Consider the following 27,609-nt stretch of genomic DNA (forward strand, 5'->3'; position numbering starts at 1 on the left):
CTTACTGTTTGCAAAATAAATAAAAAGAAAAATCTGTCTTATTTTCCTATTTTCCAAACTACTTATTCGATTGACTTATTCTTCGGATATTTTATATATGTATTTAAGATACATTATATAAATAGTAATGAGAGTCCTAACGTTTTTTGAAGCGCATAATTTTGGCTTTTCAAGTTTTTATGAAATTTAAATAACAATTTTTTTTAAAAGCGTACCTAATCTATAAACCTAGAATATATTCTTCTGAAGCGATCGACATCAAAATCAAAGTGATTTGTTAAGATTTCGTTGGTGGAAAACGTTTTCTCCCGAAATGGAATTTCATAGAAAAAGTACCGTTATTTCGCTAGGATCGCAAAGCTATTCTTCCCTCTTAAGGCGACATTCCACAAACATTTTCGTTGTGCCGCGCAGTACCGCACACTAGTGAAATCCCGCCTTTATGCCAGTTATTGGCAATTTTCGGATTTTGCGAATAACTGACAGGCCGGCGATATCGTCCGGCGAACGGGTAATCAGTGGGCCCCCTAAACGTAGAGTTATAACTAAGTACAATTTTTTAAGTAACAAAAGTATTAAAAATATACCAGTATAATTAAACTTCCAAAATAATATTTCAGTCGAAAACGAAACGAGATGCTACGACGAGCTTGGTTGCCTGAACATCACAAGGAATTGGTACCACCTTATCCACCGGCCCTTCAATGTGTTCCCGCTTCCTAGAGTCGTTATAAACACAAGGTTTGTGACTCTACTATTAAGTCTACTGAAGCCAGATATGTCGTTTTTATTTTCGCCTCTGGATTTGGTCCTATATTAGAGTCTGTTCGGAAAGAGAAGAGTCGTGGAATGTATTGGGCCCCATACATTCCACGACTCTTTCCTTTCCGCACAGACTCTAACCACAAATATTTTCACGATGAGTTCGTTATACTATTTTTCCATATTTTTAATTAATATCACAGCGGAAAAAAAATACATAATTTATTTTTGGAAGCTGGTTATATTATAGATTCATTAAATAAACACTGCTTTAATAGCTTCGACTGAATAATTATCCACAGTTTCTTTATTCTACCTACTTGTATAAGGAACCTACTTTTTTCAGGTTTATTTTATACACAAAGAAAAATCCCACCGACGGTCAAATACTGAACGTGAACGTCAACAAGACTATAGTGAAATCCAACTTCAGCCCGCGACGGCTCACTAAGATGATCATACATGGTTTCATCGACACGCCTCTGTCCAACTGGGTTAGTCACAATACACTTAATTTAATCTACTTAAATCTACGGACTTTATGTGATGTCTTGATCCACATAAAGTCCTGATCCTGATCCAGGCCGAAAATATAATTTTTCTTATAATAAATAAAATAAAATAAAATGCATTTATTTCAGACAAACATGGTCCATATTTTGTTAGTACATCTTAAGAATTAAAAGCTATGACTAAGGTTAACTTAAAAAATAAACTTAAATAACTATCTTAGGTACTAGAGATAAATGCAGAGAGGACCAGTGCCTTATCAGGCCACTGTCCCATCTGTCAGCCACGACGGTCAATTTTACAATAAAAACGCATAGCTTGATGTAATGCTGTATTTTTTATGTTATTTGGACTTCTTCGAGGAATGTGAACTTTTTTGCTTGCAAAACATGGTTACGAATACCTCCAAAGTGTCAAATAATGTCTTTAAATCACGCTAAACACAGCTTTACATCACGCTTTGCCGTTTTAGGAGATTTTTGCGTTTAGATTTTCCTACCTAAAGCAAGGTTGAGACTAGCAAGAACTTGCATGCAAATATCAATGCGTTGCGGTGACTGTTCAATCGTTTGAATTTGAATGCAGTTTACCTCAGTAGTCGGCAATGTAACGTAAATTGCTAATTCTTGCTAGTCTACGTCTAGCTTTATAGTTTTAACTTGCGCAAATGACCTGATAACTTATTTTATTGCTAAACTTGTATGCAATTTCATCAACCACGCCCCCATCATGGGTTAGTAACAAACCACAAATTTACTTCCTATAACTATAACTACTGAGCCTGAGGCGATTCTCCGAGATTATTACACAGACAACACGCTACGCCTTTGTCTCTACGATAACGCCAATAAATACTTATGTAGCTTTATAGTTTTTAACCTACTTTGACTGCATTTTTCCGCTTCTAATAATCTTATCTTACATCCCAATTGTTCTTCGAAATAATTCTTGCTGCCATCAAATAAAGTTTATATTTCCAACGAAAAATATAAATATAGTGTTGTAAAGTTAACTTACATCACGGCTATTAGACTACTATCTGATTTTAAAGCATCTTAAGTCCCATTACGTGCCAGATGAAAAACATGGGGAACTGTTAACGATTGTTTTATTGTTATGATAACACAAATAAGTTTTGGCGATATGATATAACATCATGTTGTTGTAATTTTCGGACAAAGGAAGCTTGTTAATGTTTTAATGGACCAATCTATATCCAATACTATTTACTTTTATGTCCAATCGTTTAAATGTTGTCTATCTATTCACGCTTCACGCAATCCATTGATTAGCCAATTAAAAAACCTTGATGATGCCCGAAAATAAATGCTAAGAAATGAAGACTACCAAATGAAGATACATTTTTGTTCTTAAACAAAACTCAATTTTATTAAACACATTTCGATGATCTTTGTTAACCGTATATCCGCATGTTTTTTAGACTAAAAAAGTCATTCGCCACTCGTTTCAAATCAAATTTATATCTAGCAAATTTCCTACCATATTTTTCGATTTTCATGCTCTGAAAGTGGGTCATTGTTTATCTATGAAGTGTGCAGAAAGTGATACATTTCTGCTCTAGGGCATTTACTTTCCAAGTACGGTATTTTCACTTTTTTTACGATATGCAATTAAAATTTGGACCATTTCCATTTTGATATTTAACTCCCAATTTCATAAATAACGATACTCTTACCTAGATTGTTAATTGAAAGTACCCTCGAGAAATAATATAAAAGTTTATACTTAGTCATGTTTTTTAAATACACTAGTATTTTAATTTCCTCATATTCAAAATAAAACATAGATTGTTTAACTCGAGTAAAAGGTATCATTCTAGTCTCGGACTATTGGCGTTCTCACTGCGTTTGAGCGCCAAACAACCCCGACTGAAATGAGTGACTTTCATCACTTTGGTTAACAATCTACTATTGCTTCCAACTTTATTTATTTTTTAATAAGTTGTAGTTACTTTATATTTTGCTAAAAGCTTTTTTGCTGTGTTTTCGTCTTTTGCATCATTGTGTTGATTTTTTTTTTTTTTACTCAATCGCTGTTAGTATGATAGTGCTTTCCTTCTTATTCAGATGCTAATTGTGTTGATAGGTCAGTGAGATGAAGGACGAGCTGGTGAAGGCGGGCGACTTCAACGTGGTGGTGGTGGACTGGGCGGGCGGCAGTCTACCGCTGTACACGCAAGCTACCGCCAACACCAGACTAGTCGGCTTGGAGGTAGCACACTTCGTCAACACGCTACAGGTAACTAACTAACTTTAACGTGGTAGTTGTTGACTAGGCGGGCGGCATCAATCTACCGCTAAACACGCAGGCCACTGCCAACACCAGGCTGATCGGCTTGGAGTTGGCACACTTCGTCAACACGCTACAGGTAACTAACTGACTTTAACGTGGTGGTGATGGACTAGACGGGTGGCAGTCTACCGCTAAACACGCAGGCACTGCCAACACCAGGCTGGTCGGCTTGGAGGTGGCACACTTCGTTAACACGCTACAGGTAACTAATTGACTTTAACGTGGTGGTGGTAGACTAGTCGGGCAGCAGTCTACTTGCAGCAGCAGGCAGCAGTTGGCTTGGAGGTCGCCCTCTTAGTCAACACGCTACAGATAAATGACTGGACTAACTGCAACGTGGTGGAACTCTCCGCAGGAAACTCTGGATTGACGTAGTTAACTACCCCAACTGTTCGCATCATTCTCTGGTCATGTCCATAGACAAGAAAATCATATTGGATAGCGTAAACAGGCGCGGGTAAAAGGGTACTTCGCACATTAATGATGGGGCCTTGCTAAATATTACTTCTTACATAACTGATCTCAACTTAGCAATAAGGAATCTTTTTAGTTGTATGTATTAACAGCTAGACACAAAAAAAACTGTATAACAATGTGTGGTAATATTTTTGCAGAAAGACCACGGTTTGAATCCCCTCGACGTACACATCATAGGCCACTCGCTGGGTGCCCACACGGCGGGTTACGCCGGGGAAAGGATACAAGTAAGCAATCTTTAAAAACAAACGGCATAAAATAAGTGATATTCAGAAACTAAGCATAGCATAGTTTGTTCTCCATAAATTCACGGTAAGGAGAAATGCTTCTAACCTTTCTATGTTTGCTTTGTTGAAAACTCTTACCTAACCTCACATTATATAAAGAGTCGTTAATTACTTTTTTACTAACAAAAACTTAATGATTAACCTAGCATCTTACTTAGGGCTTAGGAAGGATAACAGGCCTGGACCCGGCCGAACCATATTTCCAAGGAATGCCGACCAATGTACGTCTGGACCCTACCGACGCGGAGTTCGTAGACGTCATACACACAGATGGAAAAAGCATTTTCCTTTTAGGTAATGCTTCCACGTAACTATGACTGTATACTTATCATACTTACCCACTGGCTTTTATTAATCCATGACGCACTTTCTTAGATAATTACGCATGTAATCCGTTATCACATTAACTTAGATCTAAGCTTAGTTGCTCTTCTTGAATAAAACATACTAACTATTATGGTAACATATGTATATTTAAATATATATTGTAAATATCTATTATTCGGGGTGATATCAGATCTGTGTTCAGAATTTATCATTTTGTAAGGCAAGACGTACCTAAGGATAATTTAATACGACCCGTTAAAATCTTGGTCGTATCCAGTTCACATTCAATTGGTATTTATAATTATATGAAAAATTGTTCTGGTCTTACAGTTTAGGCTAACTATACCTAAGTAAACGCTATGACTCAGTAAAAAAAACAAGCATTCTTTTCTGTTCAATAGTGTGGGGTAGTAGTAATTTATAACTTGGTATTTTTTTGCATCTTATTTGGCGTTTTTAAATTAAATTAAAATTAAATATATTTATTTGCATTAAGTGTGGTAAACATTAATGGTCATCTTTACATATGTAAAATTAGATCACACACTTAGCTAATAATAAGCATGCAAAATTTTTTTATACACACTAACAACTATATTTAGTATAAGTACTTACAAACATGAAATAATTTAAAAATTAATACAACATTATACTACAAATTTCAATCATATTGTTCATTTTAAATATCATAAGTAAATAAGGATTACATTTTATTCTTCGTTATCAGATTCTAAAAATTCATTCATTGTATAAAAACATTTTTCTTTTAACCATGTAAATAGATGCCGCCTAAACTGGGTTATCGATGGTTGTTGTCTTATTACGAGAGGTAAATTGTTAAATATTTTTATTGACATAGAGTGACAATTTTTCCTCTGTAACGCGCTTCTACATCTTGGCATAACTAATTTTGTAGGATCTCTTGGTCGGAGCTTAGGGTGTGTACTAACCGTTGTATATATGTGAGAATTTGTGTATACAAATATTGCGATTTCAAAAATGTATAGTCCAGTGAGGGTCAAAAGGTTAAATTTTTTAAACAATGGCCTACATGGTTCCAGACGTCCTTTCCCACTTATGGCTCTCACACATTTCTTTTGAACTAAGAACACTTGCCCTATATAACTCGCATTACCCCAAATTATTAGACCATACCGTAATTGAGATGCAACATAACCATGGTATGCTGTTAGGGCTACTTTTTCACCAGCACTTTTATCCTTAGGTACTGTGTTTCGTAACTAGACTAAATTATAATTGCGTTCATTCACAACAGATACAACTTGTTTCCTGACTACATTTCTGACACCACCCTCCACGCTTATTGCTATTAATTCCATCAAATTCATGAATATATATTTTTATGTATTTATCGCATAAATGGTAACTAATCATCCACGTGTTTTATTCACGCGTGCGACAGACTTTGTGTTTATGGCAGGATATGGGATGTCGCAACCCGTGGGCCACTTGGACTTTTACCCAAACAATGGGAAGGAACAGCCGGGTTGTGACCTCACTGAGGGCCCGCTGGTGCCCCTCACGTTGGTCAAACAGGGCCTGGAAGAGGCCTCGAGGGTGCTAGTGGCTTGCAATCATGTTCGAGCTATTAAACTTTTCACGGAATCTATCAACGGGAAGTGTTCCTATATAGGTAAGCATTCCTTCAATAGTAAGTTGCAATAGTATTATGAATAGTCTAAAGGATGTTTCGGTGAAGTTTACTAGGATTGGGACCCATCCGTAAGAAAATTGAATATATCTTAAATAAAATGTCTCTAAGTGCGAAAACTTGAAACTAACGATGGAGACCGAATCCCAGGATGGCCACAGCCTCATCGAGTTCATTCAAACGACTATGGATATTGATTTTTTTATGTTTCAGGACATCAGTGTCCGTCGTACCAACATTTTCTTGATGGAAAATGTTTCCATTGCGGCCACGGATGTGCGATCATGGGGTACGCATGCTGTACATTATTCTCAGAAACAAATATTCTTTATTAAGGCGCATGCTTTTTCTGATTGTTACCGTCGGGAACAGAAAAGAAAATATTTTGACTGCAACAAGAAAACGCTTGTCCATACCAAACCAACCAGTTTTACAAAACGTCAAGTTTTTCGAAAACCAATCTCTTTTGATTTTGGAAACTATTTTTGCAATTTTATTATATGCCTAAATTACTTATAACTAAAAATAGATACCTAACTTTCATAAACTAACGAACATACCAATACCTTGATTTTGTTTCCTAAAAAAAAGACAAAATATCAATATTTTATACCTACCGGTAAATCAATCCCTACGTAATTCCATTTGTTTCCACTAAGCTCCAAGTTTTACACTTACAACTATTATTAAAATTATTTGAAACGGGTCACATAAGTATAATTAAGTCGAATAAACGCTCGACATGTTTCGAGGATCTTCCTCATGGAGAGCACCATCTTTACTGGTCAAGAGCGCGACGTGTTACTGACGTGTACACGTCAGCACATCACGTTAGACTTCGAAACATGTCGAGCGTTTATTCGATTTAGTTTAATTTTAATATGTCCGAATCTCACGGGAGTTTTATATGTATTATTAATTTGCACTTTATAAATAAAATCTCAGGTAAAATTTATAAAACATACTTTATTTTTTTATTAGTTTCCACGCCGACAGTTCTCCAGGTTTGATAACGAACAAAAACAACCAGTCAGAGAACGAAGTGTACCCGTCAGAGGAACAAGAGACTATCGGGGCTAGGTACTATCTCAACACTGGTAAAGAACAACCATTTTGCCGTAAGTACTCGAAATTCAGGCAGAGTATGTGTATCATACACGGATCCACGTTTTTATCATTCTAGCGTATCATATAAATAAATAAATAAATATTAGGTATAGGACATTATTACACAAATTGACTGAGTCCCACTGTAAGCTCAATAAGGCTTGTGTTGTAGGTACCTAGACAACGATATATATAATATATAATTATAAATACTTAAATATATGCTCTTACCAGGATTTGAACCCGGGACCATCAGCTTCATAGGCAGGGTCACTACCCACTAGGCCAGACCGGTCGTCCCCCAACACACACATATCCCAAGATTCATCGTGATCGCGTATCAGTTTGGGTGAAAAAGAAAAAATATCCAAATGATCATCATGATCATTATATACGACTCCTTCTCCTCTAGTGAAGCGCCGGTGGATTGCAGATCAACTTTTGCTACACAAAATATTAAATGGAATCATTGAATTTCCCGAACTTATAGGCAAAATAAGATTTTCAGTGCCAAGGCCAAACTCTCGTATAGTTAATTTCAGACCTTTCGCTCTTAGAACTTACCGAACGAACCTCGGATCTCAAGGCACCATACCTAGAATATGTAGGGAACATAACAAGTTATTTAAAGCATCCCGAGTCGACATATTATCTTTAAGTCAAAGTAGTTATAGGAATTATTTGTATAAAAATGCTATAGTATAAAAACCCTAGCTGCATGTAAACGAAGTACCAAATTTAACGATAAGTATGATATATTACATTATACTTTAGGTCTTAATTGATTGATTAGTATTAACGCATGTTGTGTTTACCTATTATTGGATAGACATTTACTCATGTATTTTTGGGTTTTATCTGTATTTTTTGTAGTGTTGTATCTGTTGGTAAACATTAAATAAATAAAATAAAAAATAAAATAAAAAATACGACGGAGATTGATACGCTGAAATGGCACAAGTGTGGACCCGTCGAGATGTATCCAATCAACTTTTTATAGATGATTCGTGATTTGATTTTTTAATCGATTTAACCGTGAATTATTAGTAATTATCATTATATGTGCATTTTTTTTTTCAGAACGCCATTACAGGATCGCTATACAGTTAGCTAATCCCAAAGGAGCAGAGTCTTGGGTTCAGGTAAATTAATATCTAATATCTTAATATAAAAAGGCGCGGCCTTCAGAACTAAGAATTCCCCAAAAAGTGCTGACTATTTCGACCATACCGTCATGTGCAGATTTTAATCGTACAAACAATACCTACACAACGACTCAAAAATGTACGCCGTTATGGTCAGGTAAAAATTGACAAGTTGGTGCAGGAACCAGGGTATGGGCGACTTGTAAGTCTAACCGTACTTTGTTATGGTTATTTCAAGAAATTTTATATTTATGTTTACATTACATTAACACATTCACCAGCGATCCGCTAAATAGCTCCACTAATCGTAGGTGATTTTCGCTATAAATAAATTCCAACGAACCGCTACGTTGCGTTGCGCGCGAGGCGCGAGCTATGCGCTACGAACGTACGAATGTAGCGCATAGCTCGCACTGGGAGTGAAAGTGTTAAAATGGCTGGTGTTGAATTTAAACCATTATCTTTTTGACAGGGTTTCTTAAAAGTGACGTTACTATCTGATCGTGGAGTAATTAGAGGGATGGATTTAACCCCAAGTAATTACGTCAAGTAAGACCGTTCATTCAACATTTCTACGAATTTCAACTATGAATTCTACGAGTATTCTACGTAACTGACTCGATTTATGATTTCAGATTAGAACACGGGACGTCATTCACAGTGGTTGTCACACACCCAATGGATTTGGGTGGCAAAGTTAGGAAGGTACATCATTACGAAGTATTTTTTAACCGCGTGCAATAGACAAGTCAAAATTTTAATGACACAGATATGGGTTCTAATTTATGATTAGAACATTGACGAAACAATTTGATAGAGCCCAAACTATATCGGTGGCCGTCTATCTCAATATCTATAGCTAACTTACAACCACATATATATATCATATAGGTATTTAAGGCTCCACTATCCTTAAAATTTGGGAACAAAAGAGTCAACTTTTATCCATCCGTGTGTTGACTCCTTGTTGTCCTGTTTTAACGTGAAGTTAATGAATCCCGTTAGCTTGGGATTGAACGACAGTGAGATCATTTTGAATAAAATGGAATAGATATGAACAAAGAGACGTGTGTTTTTAGTTCATATTGTAATATTACGAGGCAGACTGCACTCACAAGCATCTTGTTTCGCAGGTGGAATTATCATGGGAATACGACATGAATGTGCTGGAGCCGCGGTCTCTCTGCATTCTGTGGTGCAACGACCGCCTGTACGTCAAGTCAGTGCTGGTCGACCAGATGGAACTGCCTAGCAGAGGGTATGTTACTTACTTCACTTGCTCAATGACCCAAACAGGATCTTAGCCTCTGATACAAGAGAACGCCACTCTGCCCTATTCTGCGCCATTTCACGCCAGTTGAGTATTCCGAGAACGGACAGGTCTTTTAGGGATTCGTCACTCCAGCGGTATCTGGGACACCCAAACGGATGTTTTCCACCCGAGGGTGTATTAAGCATATCAATTTCCATCAGTGTTATATTTTTACTATTACATAGATGAATTGAAAAAAAAGTAAATAACACAAGTACAGTACACCGGTTGGAAAGCTATCTATTTTTTGTAGGTAAGTACGCAATAAGTATGTACCCTATTTCTATATATCTATGACCTGTCCCGTTCTAATAGTGTTCTCAAACGTATAAAAGTGCACGTGTAGGTATTTAATTTTAATTATTGCCTATTCACATATTTCATTCCAACAAATGAGCATTACGTAAGTCATATTACAATCCTAGTACGAAGTAAGTTTCTAATCTTTTTGCATTTTTTAATGGCATGCCCCTTTTCCCAGAAAACGCAACGTAGACTTTAGCAGCAAGCTCTGCACACCAAAGCGCGAATTCGCCGAGATCCCCAACCGGGGCTCAGCCAGTTTCTACGACAACTGCGGCAGGTAGCGGCGCCGTGTCCGCGCGTCGGCTTTAGTTTCCACCGGCCGCACACTAAGTGCCACACTGCTACTTCTCTACACGACATTGGCACTACGTGTGTGTCTGGCACCGAACGTGAAAGAGACTGTGTAGTGTATGGCAGCGGAACGTGACGTTTGAAAGGTAAAGCCGCTGCCGTGCGAAAAACGCGTCTGAGTACCTACACTGAAACCCAGTCTAACTATGGTTCTTAAAGACCTGCCAAGCGTATCTCATCATACCAGCCGGAAGACGTTCTCTACTTCACAGAGATCATGCTGAAGAATATCCACAGTTCCTGGCCGTACGCTGCTTTCAATCAACTAGATCGGTCTATTTTAGGGGAATTTCCACGTTGTCTCTTGTATCTATGATATGTCCGGAAGAAAGGCGATATCTCACCGATACCAAACACGTTTGAACGTCACAAAAATTAAAATAGTGAAACATTTAGTGATTTGGATGGTTCGGGGAGTAAGGAACCAGTGACTGTGAAACCCAGTGATGATTATACAGGTGACGTGAGATTCTGTACCTAAATTATAAACTTGTTGACGTTAATGTTTAAGGCGCTGTCGAATACTCGTTTAAAATAAATATAGTTTAGGTATTGAAGTAAACAAGTTTCAAAAGTATATGTGGCCAATTTTGATATTATTAAACAAAAAGTATAAAAATATATATATTCTCGTCTTTCGATCCTATAATTCTGTTATTTATTGAGGGTTTATGATTTTTTTCTTGTGGTTGTTGTAAATAAGATAATGTTAAGTTTGTTAAAAAAGTATACACTGTATCTATAGGCATTTATACAAAGTAAGTCTGAACAAATTTTATTTATTTAAAGGTGATTTTATACTTGCCGAATAAAATTTCTAAAACCTATACTTTTCTTTTACTTCCTACAATAAGAAAACATGTAAGTAAATTTCTTTCGTTCACAGTTTATCAATTAGTAACTTACCAAATCAAAGGAAGTTTGCCTTTTTACGTGCGCCATACTACGTACTCGAACACCTGTAGGTATACCTGCCGGAAATGTTATCATCACAGATGTGAGAGAAATAAAGATAGACGCAAAGTATGTTAATCCTATTTCCTAAACATGGCGCTCGAAGCTTCCAGAAATTGGCACCACTGCGTGACTTCCATTATTTATTTATTGAGGGTTTATGATTTCTTTCTTGTGGTTGTTGTAAATATGATAATGTTAAGTTTGTTAAAAAAGTATACACTGTATCTATAGGCATTTATACAAAGTATAAGTCTGAACAAATTTTATTTATTTAAAGGTGATTTTATACTTGCCGAATAAAATTTCTAAAACCTATACTTTTACTTCCTACTAGAAGAAAACATGTAAGTAAATTTCTTTCGTTCACAGTTTATCAATTAGTAACTGACCAAATCAAAGGAAGTTTGCCATTTTACGTGCGCCATACTACGCACTCGAACACCTGTAGATATACCTGCCGGAAATGTTATCATCACAGATGTGAGAGAAATAAAGATAGACGCAAAGTATGTTAATCCTTTTTCCTAATACTGGCGCTCGAAGCTTCCAGAAATTGGCACCACTGCGTGACTTCCTCAGGGGCAGTCTTAAAGGCATCTGCACCAGGGATCTCCTCCATCGCGGTAGGTAAATCAACGCCAACCACGTAATTCTGTGAAAGAGCCACAGCCCTTACAAAGTTGTCTTTCAGAGTGACGAACTTGTGCTCCAGATACATAGTCTGATTTTCCCAGCATAACATCTGTAAGTTCGTCATTAAATAAAAATGAAAAATTTGTTGAACGTTTAACGAATTAGGCTAAAAATGAATTAGAGCAAACACCATCCTATGTCTCGAACGGTAAGTTAATCTAATATTATTCGTATGTTGTCATGGAAACTCATTCAACTTGATAGTTCGCAGACTAATAATAGTAATAACGTATCAAAAGGGCTCAAAACGTGTCGGCTTCAACTCTGCGCACGCCTTCCAAATGTCCGGAACAGTATTGTTCCGTGATGGGAAAGACATACAATTAATAATATCGAGTAATTGACCCTAAATTATGAATTCGGACGGACGGACTGATGTTGTGACGGTTAAAACCATTATGGACAACCGCTTATCCATACAAACGTAGTCCCCAGTTTCCTCCCTGAATATAGATTTAATGAAAAATATTTTACCGAAGTTATTGTATATTCTCCTTGATTATTATTATTACAAAAATTATGAGCGAAAAACCCCATCCATACCTACAAATTTATAAAGGTCCTATCTTTTATAATAGTTAAAAATCAAAATAAGGGATATAACTGTGGTTAACATGCATTAAATTGCGAAAAAATATTTTATACAATGTAATATCCAGAGAGGAAGACGGGGAACTGCACTAACACTTACCCTGGTCTCGACTTTATAATGGCTGAGTAAGGCGATGGGCCGTCTATATCTAATAGTGGACGCCTTCACGAAGGTCGTGCTCTTAAACAGTTTGGAATAAATGCCGGTTCTGTCATAGAAGTGCTGCCTAGCGAAGTCCACCGCTCGAAGGAACCGGGCGTTACTCATGTGCGTCAAAAAGATGTCAACATCTTTAGTTGTGCAGATGCCTGAAACCAATCTTTCAGATTTGTGCCTGCATCTAGTCACCGCAAATCATATTGTGTAAAAGGTTTGACGGAGTTGGGACTGTCATCACACGTAGAGAATGGCCGACAATTGGCAAAAATTATAGGCAGAGAGACAGGAACAGATTTCCATGATGATAAAAAAAACAAGTTCAGTCATCGCCTCCCGATTGTAACTTTGTCAGAAATGTTTGAAGTGAAAACTTCTTTAGAGGCGCTATGCACTTTTTGTGATGGGGAAAAACGTTAAACTCGCGACAGGTCACGTAACCGATAGATTCGTCAGATTGAAAATTCGTAAGACGGACACGTGACCTGATCGAAAAACTCCACGATCGTTGTTGAAATTATAATTAATAAATAATTGTAATAGTTCTGAAGTGTTAAATTTTTTATGTAATATAAATTGTCATGTTTGTGTAGCGCAATAAATTAATATTGTATTTTACCACATAAATGATAGTACTTTTATACTGATAATTAAAGCAATTCGTGCAAAATTATTCCCTAACCATTCCAAAATATCAAAAATGAACAACTTTAATATTCAAGTTTTCACTTCTGCCGGCACTCCCGGAGTGCAACCCGTTGTTTTTTTTTTGAGATGTTACTGTGACACAAACGGCTGACTATTTTTTTAATTCATGATAGCATGACAAAGTAACCGGGAGGCGACATGACTGACGAAATTTGCGCCTGCTATCCGGGTTAATTATTTATAAGACCCAACTCTATATGAATGTCATCAATCCCAGCCCCTACCGCCTACCCCTCCCCTACCCCCCTACCCCCTACCTACAGCTGCAGAACACAGGCTATACAATTCTCATTAACGCGTAGGGAACGGGTCTTGAGAACTTCATAATTCATAATCATAACACCTTTAAAATACAACTCTCCTCATGGCTGGGGAGCCGGCGCCGATGCTAAATGTGTCCCTATTGGTATCAAAAGATTATTAGATAAAGATAATACGAAGACAAAAAGGTTATATACTTCTTCTTTCTTTCTTTTGCAGCGAGCAGGAAATTAAGCGTCTTCAGTTTTTTTTTGTTCGAGGTTTTGGTGACTATTATTTGTACGCATTTCCATAATCTAACGATCACGAGTTTGACGCGCGATCTTCACATTGTAACCGTCAGATTAAGGAAATGCATACAAGTACCTGTCACAATCGGCTTAAAGTGGTTAAGGTAGACTCCACGGGGTAGCAAGATATCACTCATATCTTAACGCGTTCGATTAACTACAAAAATCCCCTCTTGGGCTTCTCAACCATCAGAATACCCAACTAGCGATCATCAAATTTACAATAAAATAAACGCACATTACTTACCATAATGAAATGTTGTTTCCGATATTTTGCATTTATTTGGGTAAAGTCTTCCGAATAAAAGAACCCCAATCGCTCTGATATAGTAGCTAACATCGAAAATCATAAACAAAAGAGCCACTGCCGTTAAAACGCTATACATATTGATATATTTTTTTATCAAAAAAAAAACATGTACACCGCGCCACCACCCACTTTACATTGCCTAAATTAGCTTCTGTAATATTTAACTACGTAAATCATTTAAAATTAAAAACAATTCATATGTTCAATTATTTATAATTTATGCTAAGCATAGCAATTAAGCAATTATGAACATCTCTTGTTAAAATATGGGATAACCTACTAAGTAGGTCTCACCTCGGAATCTTTTTACTTTAAATGTTTTTATTCTTTCTTTTTACTTTAACTTCTGAAATAAATTATTAAGGTTGCGTGATCACGTTATTTTCAACACAATTTTTTTTTTGGGCTTAGACCCCTAATCCGGTAAACAAAAGGTAAGTATTGTTTCTTTTATGCAGCATTCACTACTGCTACTGACTGAACGGGAACAAACCCGTTTAAAAAGCAATTTTTGATTTAAATTCATGTAAGAGTTATTCGGAGATAACACATTTTATCTCCAAAAATAAATTACCTGAATGTGCACCAGGGGCGGATTAAGAAGGCGCGGGGCCCTTAGCACAATAGTTCGCGGGGCCCCCTGGTTTGAAAAAAAAAGACGTCGGACTCGCACCCCGAGGATTCAGTACCGTCACAACATTTTTAAGATGTTTTAATTTTTTTCACTCGTTCTCGATTAGTTTTAACATGTTATGCAGTGTATTGTTTAGGTTAGGGTTTCGTAGTGACCTAGAAACTTATAGTTTCGCCATGTCCGTCCGTCCGAGGGTTTGCTCCGTGATCTTTAGTGCTAGATAGCTGTAATTTAGCATGGATACATAAATTATGCATTACTAAGAACGGGTAAAATAAAAACTATTCAAAAAAATTAGGATACCTCCCATACAAAATGTTTTTTCTTTGATTTTTTTTGCTTTGACCCTGTAGTGCGGCATATGGTCGGATAAGGTCTTTCAAAAACCTTTTTTTAATAAAGTTATTATTTTCGGAAATAATCGTTCCGAAAGAAAGAAAAAAATACTTTCAATGAAAACTATAGCGAAAATGATCGGTTTAGTCGCTTTTGGGTTATTGCAAAAAATCTTCTCTTCTTACTAAAAAGACGTACATAGCGCTGCAAAGGTCCCTTATGCTTGTTATGTAATGTAAATGATACTTACTAATAGCCCCCGTTTGGCCTTTATTGACTGAATGGTAAAAATAGTAAACATAAAATAAAAAGAAAAGTTAACGGAGCCCCTACACAAGAAATGTTTTTTTGTGTCTGTAGTTCGTGTCATCCACGAAGACGCGCCCCACTCCTCCTCCCAATCGCCTATAGTACCTACAATTGTGGTGTGCAACCTTTTACTAGTATAGTAAGGCTATCTATACACATTGATTAGTAGACATAATTACACTGCCAAAAAGTTGCAGATTTGTACTTTAAGCGATTAGGAAGAAGAGCGGGGCCCGTCTTCGTGGATAACACGAAGCATAGGTATATGACATTATTTAAAATCCGGAGTATTTTACTTATTTGTTAATTTGAAGGAATTCAGATTTATTTATTTTTTATTTAGCCATTTTAAAAGAGCCTAATCTTAATGAAGTTGTGTTATTTTATCATAGTTCCTTTCTTTTATATAGGTTTCGTTCTTACCTTCGATTTTCATCATCAGATCAGGTCAATTTTGCCAAATTTTGACAAATGGTCAAAAAAATAATTTGCAGATGGTTTGCAGATTTTGAAAACAACTTACGAGTATTGCAAGTCAAATAAAAGCATGTAATAGGGATACTGTTTAACAACATCAATATTATTAAGTAAAATAAATAAAAGCTTGTAAAAATTGGTTAAAAGTGAGTCGGACCTAAGAAGTGGGAACTAATGGCTAAGTGAGCCAAAAAACAAGGCCGAAGGCTGAGCTCGACGAGCTGATTATCCAGACCACCCAATTTCGTAGCGTTCCCGTGCGAAGCTGAAGGTCAAGCTGCAGGAAAGCAGAGCCTATAATGAAACCAATGCCAGAGTGTGAACGAGGCCGTAGGCCGAGCTCGGTATAAGGGCGGAGGCCCGGAGCGTTCTATCGCGGCGCGCCACAATGCAAAGGCTGAATTGTAGGAGAACAGAGTTTGGAATTGAACCAATGTGATCTCGGCTCGTCTGCTGCTCGAAAGTGCGACTTTACATCCGGCCTATGCGAATACAACGCCCTGCATAGGGGCCCCGCTGTTTTCTTTTTATAACATATTGACAATTAGATCATATGCATCACGGCTTTGCAGCAACTCGGCATATTTTGGGCGCCCGGCCAGCCGTAGAGGAGCGCGTCCTTTGGCCTACTGGCTCAAAGCTGATCATCATTAGGCATTAGCTGTAAGGTGCAATTTGTTATTTGAAATAATAATTAATTAATAAATCACCGTTCCTTGCTTTTCACTAATATGTTTTTAAACACAGTATCTTCTTTTGTTCGTTTCCGAGCTCTGCTTTTTCCTGCAGCTTAGCTATGCACAAAAGTTTTGAGACACTCTGCACCTTCGGTTTTATGCTAAACTCTGCTCTTGGTCTTTGCGTAAGCCTAAAAATTCTATAGTTGGAATCTTTATAAAGAAAAATAGACAGGATAATAACAAATAATTGATCAATATTGTTACCGACTTACGAAATAAATACATTGTAAATAAAATGTGGTAGTACAGGATCCGCGGAGTGCGAGTTCTACTGGAACTTGGCCGGTTCCGCGTGCCGAAATCGCATGGTCAGGGTCGGAGCGCGGGGCCCCCCTAGGCGCGGGGCCCTTAGCATATGCTTTTTCTGCTGTTCGGTTAATCCGCCACTGATGTGCACAGCCGATCTTTCTACATCACCCAAACGTGTTATCCCCGAATGAACTGTTAGGTACATGATTTTGAACCATATAATTAGGAACATAAAATCGCTTTTAAAACGGGCTTTTTCCCGTTCAGTCAGTCGCAGAAGCAGTAGTGAATGCTGCATAAAAGAAACAATACCTTTTGTTTAACAGATATGGGGTTGTAGTTTAAAAAAATACATCGGAAAATTTCAAATATAAAATTACGATATGCTGATTAATAAAGGAGGTTTCGGTAGTCATTATAATACATTTCGATAACAAGTCAAGACACTAATATAACCTTGTATACATTTTTTAGTTAACATTAGTCCCACGCCAAAGGTTTATCATTTTCCTTTAATCCAGATTCCTCCTTGACCCTCGCTAGAGCAACAAGTCCGATGATTCCGCAATAACATAAGTCAATAAAATGCATGTTTCCACCGAACCATCAAACCGCAAGTCTTACTCGAAATTAGTTAAAACTTAAAAAAAACTTATGTTGTTTAAAAAATTACATATGCATGACATCGTGCATTGTTGACGCTACACTAGTCTGAAGACGTCAGACAGGGATACTTTATAGGTTCAGCGGTACCTCGATACGCCGAAATCCTCGGTAATTCAAAATATGTATTTAGAAGTTCAAAAATAAGAAATTACTATAATTTAAAAGCGGTTTATTAAAAATGACTATACTTTAAGTGGTTTATTAAATAAACAATCATCATAAGTACATATCATTGTACAATAAATAGAACGAGACAATAATCATTACACTTCATTAAATTCTGCGTAAGTCATTGCCATTAAGAGTCCTTATTCCTACAGACGAGCGTATTTTGTAAAATGCTTCCTTTTTCATTCAAGATTACGACGTAACTATTAATATTTATTCAAAAACTGGTCACGTACTTAAATAATCGTTTCCTAAACTAGCGGCTCCAACAGTTCAAATTTTCATTTTCTCTTTTAAACCTCTTTTTTAATGAGGTTTTTTGGGAGTCTTTTCCAAATTTTGCAGTGAGATGTGGCGTTTCGGTTCTCAATTTTGCTGTAAACAAGAATCATTTGGTACATGAATGACTACAATTTGATTCAACATATCTCGTACGAGGGGCTGGAATGATTAACAATCGAAGATTCATTTGAAAAAACTGATAAAATACCTTCCGAGTTTTCTTCATTTTTTTGGCGAAAACAGGGTTTTATTATATTTATTTTCCGCAAATTGTACGCATATTTTGCTTTAAAAATAATATTATAGCAAACTGTAACTTTATGTTAACCTATAAAAAAAAATCATAACTATGGGACCTACATTGCCGTAAATTTATATATTTTTAAAACACGTATAAATCACGCAGCAGCGACGCCCCGCTCTCAGTCCGCGCGGAGCGCGCTTAGAGGACGGACCTGTGCTCGATTGTCAGGCATTCGTTGCGATCGTAATCACCTACGGAGTTCCGAGAAGTGCTATATACTGCGATTAGAAAATCTTAATAAAAGTTCATTTTTTTCACTATGCTTAACAGACTCTCGCTTATTGATGGATTTTCAGTGGTCCTTTTTTTTATACTACGTCGGTGGCAAACAAGCTTACGGCCCGCCTGATGGTAAGCAGTATCCGTAGCCTATGTACGCCTGCAACTCCAGAGGAGTTACATGCGCGTTGCCGACTCTAACCCCCTCCAGCCCCTCGTTGAGCTCTGGCAACCTTACTCACCGGCAGGAACACAACACTATGAGTAGGGTCTAGTGTTATTTGGCTGCGATTTTCTGAAAAACGCATTTTTACTTGAAATTACGTTAGGGTTTGCATTTGCATTATTATTTTTGACCCGGATGAAGTCCAAGTTCTCATGATGGAGTCAGGAGTTGGTCACCAGAACTCCTAATCTACTCATTATAATCCCATCGTGTTTGGGCTCAAAAGATTTGCCCTGACGAACACCATCGATCTAGATGAGGTCCAGGGTCTCATGATGGAGTCAGGAGTTGGTCACCAGAACTCCTAAACTACTCATCATAACCTCATCGTGTTTGGGCTCAATAGATTTGCCCTGACGAGCATCATCAACCTAGTTAAAGTCCAGGGTCTCATGATGGAGTCAGGAGTTGGTCACTAGAACTCCTAATCTACTCATTATAATTCCATCGTGTTTTGGCTCAAAAGATTTGCCCTGACGAGCACCATAGATCTAGATGAGGCCCAGGGTCTCATGATGGACTCAGGAGTTGGTCACCAGAACTCCTAATCTACTCATCATAACTCCATCGTGTTTGGGCTCAATAGATTTGCCCTGACGAACACCATCGACCTAGATGAGGTCCAGGGTCTCGTGATGGAGTCAGGAGTTGGTCACCAGAACTCCTAATCTACTGATCATTACTCCATCGTGTTTGGGCTCAATAGATTTGCCCTGATGAACACCATCGATCTAGATGAGGTCCAGGGTCTCATGATGGAGTCAGGAGTTGGTCACCAGAACTCCTAAACTATTCATCATAACCTCATCGTGTTTGGGCTCAATAGATTTGCCCTGACGAGCATCATCAATCTAGATAAAGTCCAGGGTCTCATGATGGAGTCAGGAGTTGGTCACTAGAACTCCTAATTTACTCATTATAATTCCAACGTGTTTGGGCTCATGAGATTTGCCATGACGAGCACCATCGACCTAGATGAGGTCCAGGGTCTCGATTAGGAGTTCTAGTGACCAACTCCTGACTCCATCATGAGACCCTGAACATCATCTAGATTGATGGTGCTCGTGAGGGCAAATCTATTGAGCCCAAACACGATGGAGTTATGATGAGTAGATTAGGAATTATGGTGACCAACTCCTGACTCCATCATGAGACCCTGGACTTCATCTAGATCGATGGTACTCGTCAGGGCAAATCTTTTGAGCCCAAACACGATGGAATTATAATGAGTAGATTAGGAGTTCTAGTGACCTACTCCTGACTCCATCATGAAACCCTGGACTACATCTAGATTGATGGTGCTCATCAGGGTAAATCTATTGAGCCCAAACTCGATGGAGTTATGATGAGTAGATTAGGAGTTCTGGGGAGTTCTGGTGACCAACTCCTGACTCCGTCATGAGACCCTGGACCTCATCTAGATCGATGGTGTTCGTCAGGGCAAATCTTTTGAGCCCAAGCACGATGGAATTATAATGAGTAGATTAGGAGTTCTGGTGACCAACTCCTGACTCCATCATAAGAACCTGGATGGACTTCATTCGGGTCATAAATAATAATACAAACCCTAACGTGATTTCAAATAACACTGAAACTCTATAGCACTAATGTGCGCAAACGATTGGCATCTTGACTAGGCAGCATGGGTGCGTAGCCACCATGCCAATCGATACGACAACGAAACACTATCTGTTTCTCTCTCGTACTAATATGCACAAACGATTGGCATCTTGGCTGGGCAGCATGGGTGCGTAGCCAACATGCCAAACGTTTACGATACGACAAGGAAACACTATCTGTCTCTCTATCGCACTAATATGCGCAATCGATTGGCTTCTTGGCTAGGTATCATGGGTGCGTAGCCAACATGCCAATCGTTTACGATACGACAACGAAACACTACTGTCTCTCTATCGCACTAATATACGCAAACGATTGGTATTTTGGCTAGGCACCAAGCAAGTGTGTGGCCAACATGCCAATCGTTTACGATACGACAACGAAACACTATCTGTCTCTCTATCGCACTAATATACTTTATTTATACCTGCAGTCATTTACTAACTTCTTCATTTTCCATTGGTGTGAAAGAGACAGAATAAAGAGCAAGGGTTATAGTACACTCTGTAGTCTGTACACTTAGTAGTAGTGTACATAAAAAAAACTACTGTGCATATAAAATAAAATAAAGAGTGCCCATATGATATCATATAACACTAAAATTAATGTTGCTTGAAATTATATTGAAAACTATCAAGATTATTCTAGTCTGCATTGAAACGCGCGTCGCGTTGCCGGCGCTCGCGTACCGAGCGCCAACGCCATCTATCGAGCGTTATTTCGTGAAATCGGAGAACGCTCCAAGGATTAAGGGCTCTTAAATCTAATACTGCTTAACAAAATAGTAACATGAGAAAACAAATGACACTAAATACTTACTAGAGAACACAAAATGTGTGTGTATTCCGAGTGATTAGTGATTGTTATCGGTAGCAATTTTTTGACAGCCACGAGCCTTTACAATTTTAAGGCATAAGCTCGGGCAATATGATTTTAGTCATTATGTTACGTTAACTCTAATAAATCATACCAATCGAAATTGGCTATAACTAGGGATATATTTTTATTACTATGTCACGAAATTGCGAACAGATAAACGGTCACTAACTCGCTGGTAATGATGATTTACAATTAATATTAATACATAGAAACATACAATGAAATGCAAGAATATCTCTTGATTTAAGTACAGTATAAATTTTACAAGTTGGTTGGCCAAGTATTAGGTAATTAGCTTCATGCATGATTTTTTTGGAATTTCATGAATATTTCAATCGATTCTACTTCCAGTGATATTCAAATGTTTCTAATAAACCTGCTAAGTATATATTGTACCCCAGAAACATCTAAATTGAGAAATCATGTGGCACGCGCACCGCGGCGGAAAATGACCATACAAAAAGCGCGCAGCACGGACTGTGCCTCAACTCAAGTCAAGAGTCAATACCTACATGCAAATTTAAACTTTCCTTAGTGACTTTTGCCGTAACATAAGTCTTTTCTTGGGAAAATTGAAAAAAAAAATGTTTTTCAGGTAGTTGACAATGACCCGGTAGGCTTTCAAAGTCAGAAACTCGAATTTAAGAAGAGCATTTTGTGACTAGGTATTAACATACTCGAATAAAATACGAGCAGATTTATTGCAACCCTTACCCTTATTTAGAACGCTTTCAATGGGCTATATAGTTACATTTCTCTCGTTATAACATAAGGAAATTGGGCCTACTAAGGCTGCGGATACCTATTCCTAAAGGCGAATCCAGACGGGCGTAACGTGTAATGTAATCCATGGTGTAATGTAACAGGAATTCTGCGTATGAACGGCACTGCGAGCATTACATGTAACGCTCGTGCCCGATCCATAGACTGTCACTTTTTAGCGCAACCACAAAGGCGAACAGTGAACACTTTGACGCTATATTACACGTAATCGTACGCGTTACACTCGTCTGGATCCAGCTTAAGCCACGCCCACCAGTTCCTCCCTCCCCGCCGGCATACACGATTTTAGTAGACCTCCGATTCCATTACTTATGAATGTAAGACCGGGTCAAGCCAACTGGATATACAAAGCTCGGAGCGACAAACGGGGCTAACCACTACCGCAAATACGGATTTCGCATATTTGCATTAATTTTCTGTAGTTGGACGTGTTTATTTAACGAAAAATATAAAATATTGTTCATGCATGTAGCCCAATCTTACTTTAAGCCCCTTAATGACTGAATTAAGAAGTCTTATAAGTTTAATGTAGTTCAGTTCTATATCTGCTGTATGAAGAACTGAGTGCACCTTGCACTCAGTTATTCATACAAATCATTTATAGACGAAACAGTCCTACAGATTTAATCGTACCTAATAACACATTGGAATACGTCCCCTAACTATCTACTCTAAATCAAAGCATAAGCAGGTACTTTGAGTACATACTTATTGTAATTCTAAGATAATAAGTTAAGGCTATAATTAAAATGACTAAATATTAAGACGCAATAATAAAATAATTACTCGAAGTAGGTATATTTGTGATACAAAGGCGTACTGCGTAAAAATATTGGTAAAAAAAGTGTACAGCGTAACAAAATCAGATATGTACGCTTAAAAACATCATTTTTTTCTTTAGTATTTGTACCTCTAAAAAATTCGCCTTTAATTTTAAGTAACTGGCTCGGATGTACATTTTAAATCTTACAGCTTGTTAAGTGATTTTAATAAGAAAAATCACAAGGCTTGAGTAAATATTCATTCTGAGGTACTAAAGTAAGTATGGAACTCTCACTTACTACGGAAAGTGGAATATTAAACTATTGCGATTTTGCAATTTAGATAACCTAATTCGTGTTTTCAAGCAATAATCATCAAAAGCTTAGAAACGTTCATGTCAAAAAGATAAAGATAGTTTATTATTCAAGTAGGCATGTTACAATGCGCTTATGAACGTCAAATAAAGCTACACCGGCTCTAACCCTACACCTCTGTCCCAAGAAGATTTAAATCTCCCCTCAATTTCAAAAAATAGCAACAACCTAATGTTCTGTATTAGCTAATGCTCCTCCTTCTTACAAATAATATTCCACGTTTTTCACATTCACTGCCAGCAACGCATATATGCGTTCTCCGTCATACAGAATTACGTTTCCTGAGATAACACTGAGATCCATTCAAAGGCAAGATAATGTAAGTGCTAAAGTAGCCCGTCTATTCCCAAGTTTAAACGGCTCCAAGCGAGTCTTAAGTAACTTTTGGTCAAAACCACAATATACCTGCTGCTTAATATCTACGTGAGAGGTAATTGTTCCAGCAGGAACAGGGATTAGAGTCAACCAAGCTAAGTTTTTGGACCGGCTGGGCTATCAAAATCGCAGGCAGCTTAGCTGGTCTGTTACTATGAATAATGAATTACTTAAGGGAGTGAGACCGATATCATGATTTACCATCAGGCCAATTCGAACGTACACTGACATCAAAAATGGCATCCAAAACGTAATTAAGTTATCGTAAACTTTGCTCGTACTTGTCCGTACATGTATTGGCACGAACAAGACGCATGATAACTAATTACATCATTTAGATATCATTCTGATGTCAGTTTAAGTTCGAATAGACCAGCGGTTGAACAAAAATGGGTTTCGATAATATTAAAGTTTTTTCTTTTTTGATATGTCATTGGGAGTATGTTAAATAATACTTTGGGAAAAAGTTAGAAATTTTAAGGTTGAGCTTTCGGTTATATTTAAATATTTTAATTTTTGCTAATAACTAAGTAAATATAGAATTAAAGTTACAGAAAACTTTAGCATATCGAATAACACTTCAATTTATGTACAATTTTCAGTTTTTAGAAATCTGGAACAGCTGCTTTCTGGTAAACGTAAAAACACGAGTTATTTTGTAAATATAGAATTAGAGTTGCTGATATTGCAAAATTACGATATTATCGATCAACTTAGTATTCTAGTAAAAAGTTAGACATGTAGACAATGTGCTTGTCTAGATATTGATTTCAGGTTAAGCAGTATAGCTAATATTGAATTAAAGTTTGTAGAGTTAATAATAATCGATCATCAACAATGATCTCAGTTACTAAACAAAAATTTAGAAATATAAAATTACGGCGACACTCATTACTGATATGTATGCATTCCTTGCTTATATAAATACGTTACGTTTCAAACGCGCGGCAAGTTTGCGCGCGCCGCGCGCTGTGGCAGGAGGCAGCGAACAACGGTAGTGGGGAGCGGGGTGCCCTTGACTGCGTCTACGGTCCATCAAAAAAATCCTAAAGCGTGTTTTAAATTAATAGCAATAGAAAATTGTTATTTTGTTGTTACTATAATAGGTATTGCCCGCGGTTTCGTTCACGTAGAATTCGTTATCGCGTTACATGAATATTATTTATTTATTTAAACTTTATTGCACAAACAAAAAAAAACACAAATGGCGGACTTAATGCCAAAAGGCATTCTCTACCAGTCAACCATTGGGTCAAATAGAGACAAAAAAAACACATTCTCATACAGATGACCACCCTTCCTTGTACCATTTTAAAAGCCAGTTGCAGCTTTTCTTTCCCGATTTTTTTCAGATGTTTGGACTTGGTATTTTCCTCGCGATAGTTATTTGTTTTAAGGGGAATGTTGTTGTTAACCGCTAATGCTAATATTGATAACCGATAGTTATATAGAGATACGTTATAAGGTATGTGCACCCTCATGTTATTTATTTCTGATAAGAAATAAATGTAAGACAAAATTCACAGTGATACATTTCAAGTAGGTTGCCTTGTAAGATTGCGTACGGATAGTTTTTTTGTTTGTTATTTCATCGTATGATATATCAAATGAAAGCTTATTTGAAAGTTGCCGTATTAAAAAAGTTGGTCCAGTTAATGGTCGCCTAGATTAACCGATTTTTATATAAAATGTAGGCAACCATCGACTGGACCAACTTGTTAAAAAGGCAACCTGGTACAGTTAGTAATATAGTACCTGGGCGACCGAGCTTTGCTCGGTTATAACTATTTATTGTAATATGGTGGTGATAATGTACATAAACTTAAAAAGTAAAATGTGAACTGACAATTATCATTATTTACAATCGATTTTAACCTTACAGCACTTGTCACAGAGTAACGCCATCTATTGTCGATTTCTCTTATTACATAGGTCTTTTTTTTTACTAAATTAAACTTGTGTAAAACAATAAAAATTAAAAAATTATATATAAACTTGAACATATAAAAAAAACAAAAGTTAGTCACCGGGCGAGATTCGAACCCGTAACACTAGTTTAGCAGTCCGCGTCTTAACCCGCTGGACCAGACGGACAGTGGCCGGCAACACGAAATTAGTGACCATATTCTGCGTCGAAAGAAAAACGCATGAAAACTCGAAAACACGCGTTTTCCCAAACATAAGACTAATCTAGATAGATTGTATACCCCCCAAAACCCCTATATACCAAATTTCAGCGAAATCGTTAGAGCCGTTTCCGAGATCACAGAAATATAATTATATATATATATATATACAAGAATTGCTCGTTTAAAGGTATAAGATAAAATAACTTTTCTTTTGATATATCATGTGACGTTTTCGTTTACACACTAAAAGCACAGTGTAAAAAGTAACAGTGGGCCGACGCCTTTGATGTTTGCGTAAATGCCGACACCGCTCAAGGTCTCCGTACCTACCTAGGGTTATCACAGACTTACACAACTGCCCAAAAGAGGATGGAAATGTTTTTAGTTTTCATGTTGTATGATGTATGTGTACTAATTTTACAAATGACGTCCATTTTGGAAATAAAGATGGCGGACGTCACTTTTTTGAAAAAGTCGTCATGGGTGTTGTTTTCTGGGTTTTTAGGGGTGTGGATTTCAAAAATGGCATCTATTTTGAAAATAAATATGGCGGACGCTACTTTTTGAAATGGGTGTCGATGTGTGTAGCCGTGATATCAACCACCTTTAATTCTAAAATGGTCTCTATTTTTGAAATCTGCACCAACAAGAACCGCCAAAATTGACGTCATTTTTGTAATTGGAACCCCGAGGAACCTCGGAGATGACACCCATATCGATTTTTAAGAAAAATTAATGTCCGCCATCTTGGATTTCAAAATAGACGTCATTTTCGTAATCGGAATCCTGAGGAACCTCGGATATGACACCCATATCGACTTTTAAGAAAAAATAATTTCCGCCATCTTGGATTTCAAAATGAACGTCATTTTCGTAATCGGATCCCCGAGGAACCTCGGAGATGACACCCATATCAATTTTTAAGAAAAATTAATGTCCGCCATCTTGGATTTCAAAATGAACGTCATTTTCGTAATCGGAACCCCGAGGAACCTCGGAGATGACACCCATATCGATTTTTAAGAAAAATTAATGTCCGCCATCTTGGATTTCAAAATAGACGTCATTTTCGTAATCGGAATCCCGAGGAACCTCGGATATGACACCCATATCGACTTAAGAAAAAATAATTTCCGCCATCTAGGATTTCAAAATGAACGTCATTTTCGTAATCGGATCCCCGAGGAACCTCGGAGATGACACCCATATCGATTTTTAAGAAAAAATAATGTTCGCCATCTTGGATTGCAAAATGGACGTCATTTTCGTAATCGGAACCTCGAAGAACCTCGGAGATGACACCCATACCGATTTTTAAGAAAAATGAATGTCCGCCATCTTGGGTTCCATAATGGATGTCATTTTCGTAATCGGCACCCTGAGGACTTTCAAAAATAATGAAAACATCAAATACTACATGATACATATACAAACAGAAGCAAGAAACAATTTCTTGCTTTTTAAAGTCTTAAACTACTCATAATTTCTTAAAATAAGTTATAAAACATGTCCGCCAAGTTGAATTTGAAAATTGATATCAT

At 37.2% G+C, this 27,609-nt stretch overlaps 2 protein-coding genes across 2 annotated transcripts; one reads left to right on the forward strand and one right to left on the reverse strand.

Annotated features, from left to right (window-relative positions):
* Window positions 1–620: 620 nt before the first annotated feature.
* On the forward strand, window positions 621–11,396 carry LOC133533606 (pancreatic triacylglycerol lipase-like; the record flags this gene model as incomplete). The annotated part of the gene is made up of 13 exons (XM_061872611.1): window positions 621–741; window positions 1,109–1,256; window positions 3,379–3,531; window positions 4,200–4,289; window positions 4,508–4,643; window positions 6,118–6,330; window positions 6,562–6,637; window positions 7,330–7,466; window positions 8,536–8,597; window positions 9,073–9,149; window positions 9,236–9,305; window positions 9,734–9,858; window positions 10,394–11,396. Coding segments are annotated over 13 exons (1,514 nt in total), but the record flags the coding sequence as incomplete, so codon positions are not given.
* Window positions 11,397–12,037: 641 nt separating this feature from the next.
* Window positions 12,038–14,627, reverse strand: LOC133533587 (protein THEM6-like). Its single transcript, XM_061872587.1, has 3 exons — window positions 14,474–14,627; window positions 12,911–13,119; window positions 12,038–12,268 (listed from the first exon to the last, which is right to left on the reverse strand). Exons 1-3 carry the CDS (start codon window positions 14,610–14,612, stop codon window positions 12,038–12,040), a joined length of 579 nt encoding a protein of 192 aa, XP_061728571.1. The 5' UTR covers window positions 14,613–14,627.
* Between the last annotated feature and the right edge of the window lie 12,982 nt (window positions 14,628–27,609).

The sequence above is a fragment of the Cydia pomonella genome, unplaced genomic scaffold, assembly GCF_033807575.1.
Source record: "Cydia pomonella isolate Wapato2018A unplaced genomic scaffold, ilCydPomo1 PGA_scaffold_183, whole genome shotgun sequence".
NCBI lineage: Eukaryota > Metazoa > Arthropoda > Insecta > Lepidoptera > Tortricidae > Cydia > Cydia pomonella.

Coding starts and splice junctions, on each gene's coding strand:
- LOC133533587 (XM_061872587.1), bottom strand. CDS start 14,612: ATGTATAGCGTTTTAACGGCAGTGGCTCTTTTGTTTATGATTTTCGAT. Junction 13,120..14,473: donor GGAAACAACATTTCATTATG/GTAAGTAATGTG, acceptor GATTGGTTTCAG/GCATCTGCACAACTAAAGAT. Junction 12,269..12,910: donor ATTATAAAGTCGAGACCAGG/GTAAGTGTTAGT, acceptor ACGAACTTACAG/ATGTTATGCTGGGAAAATCA.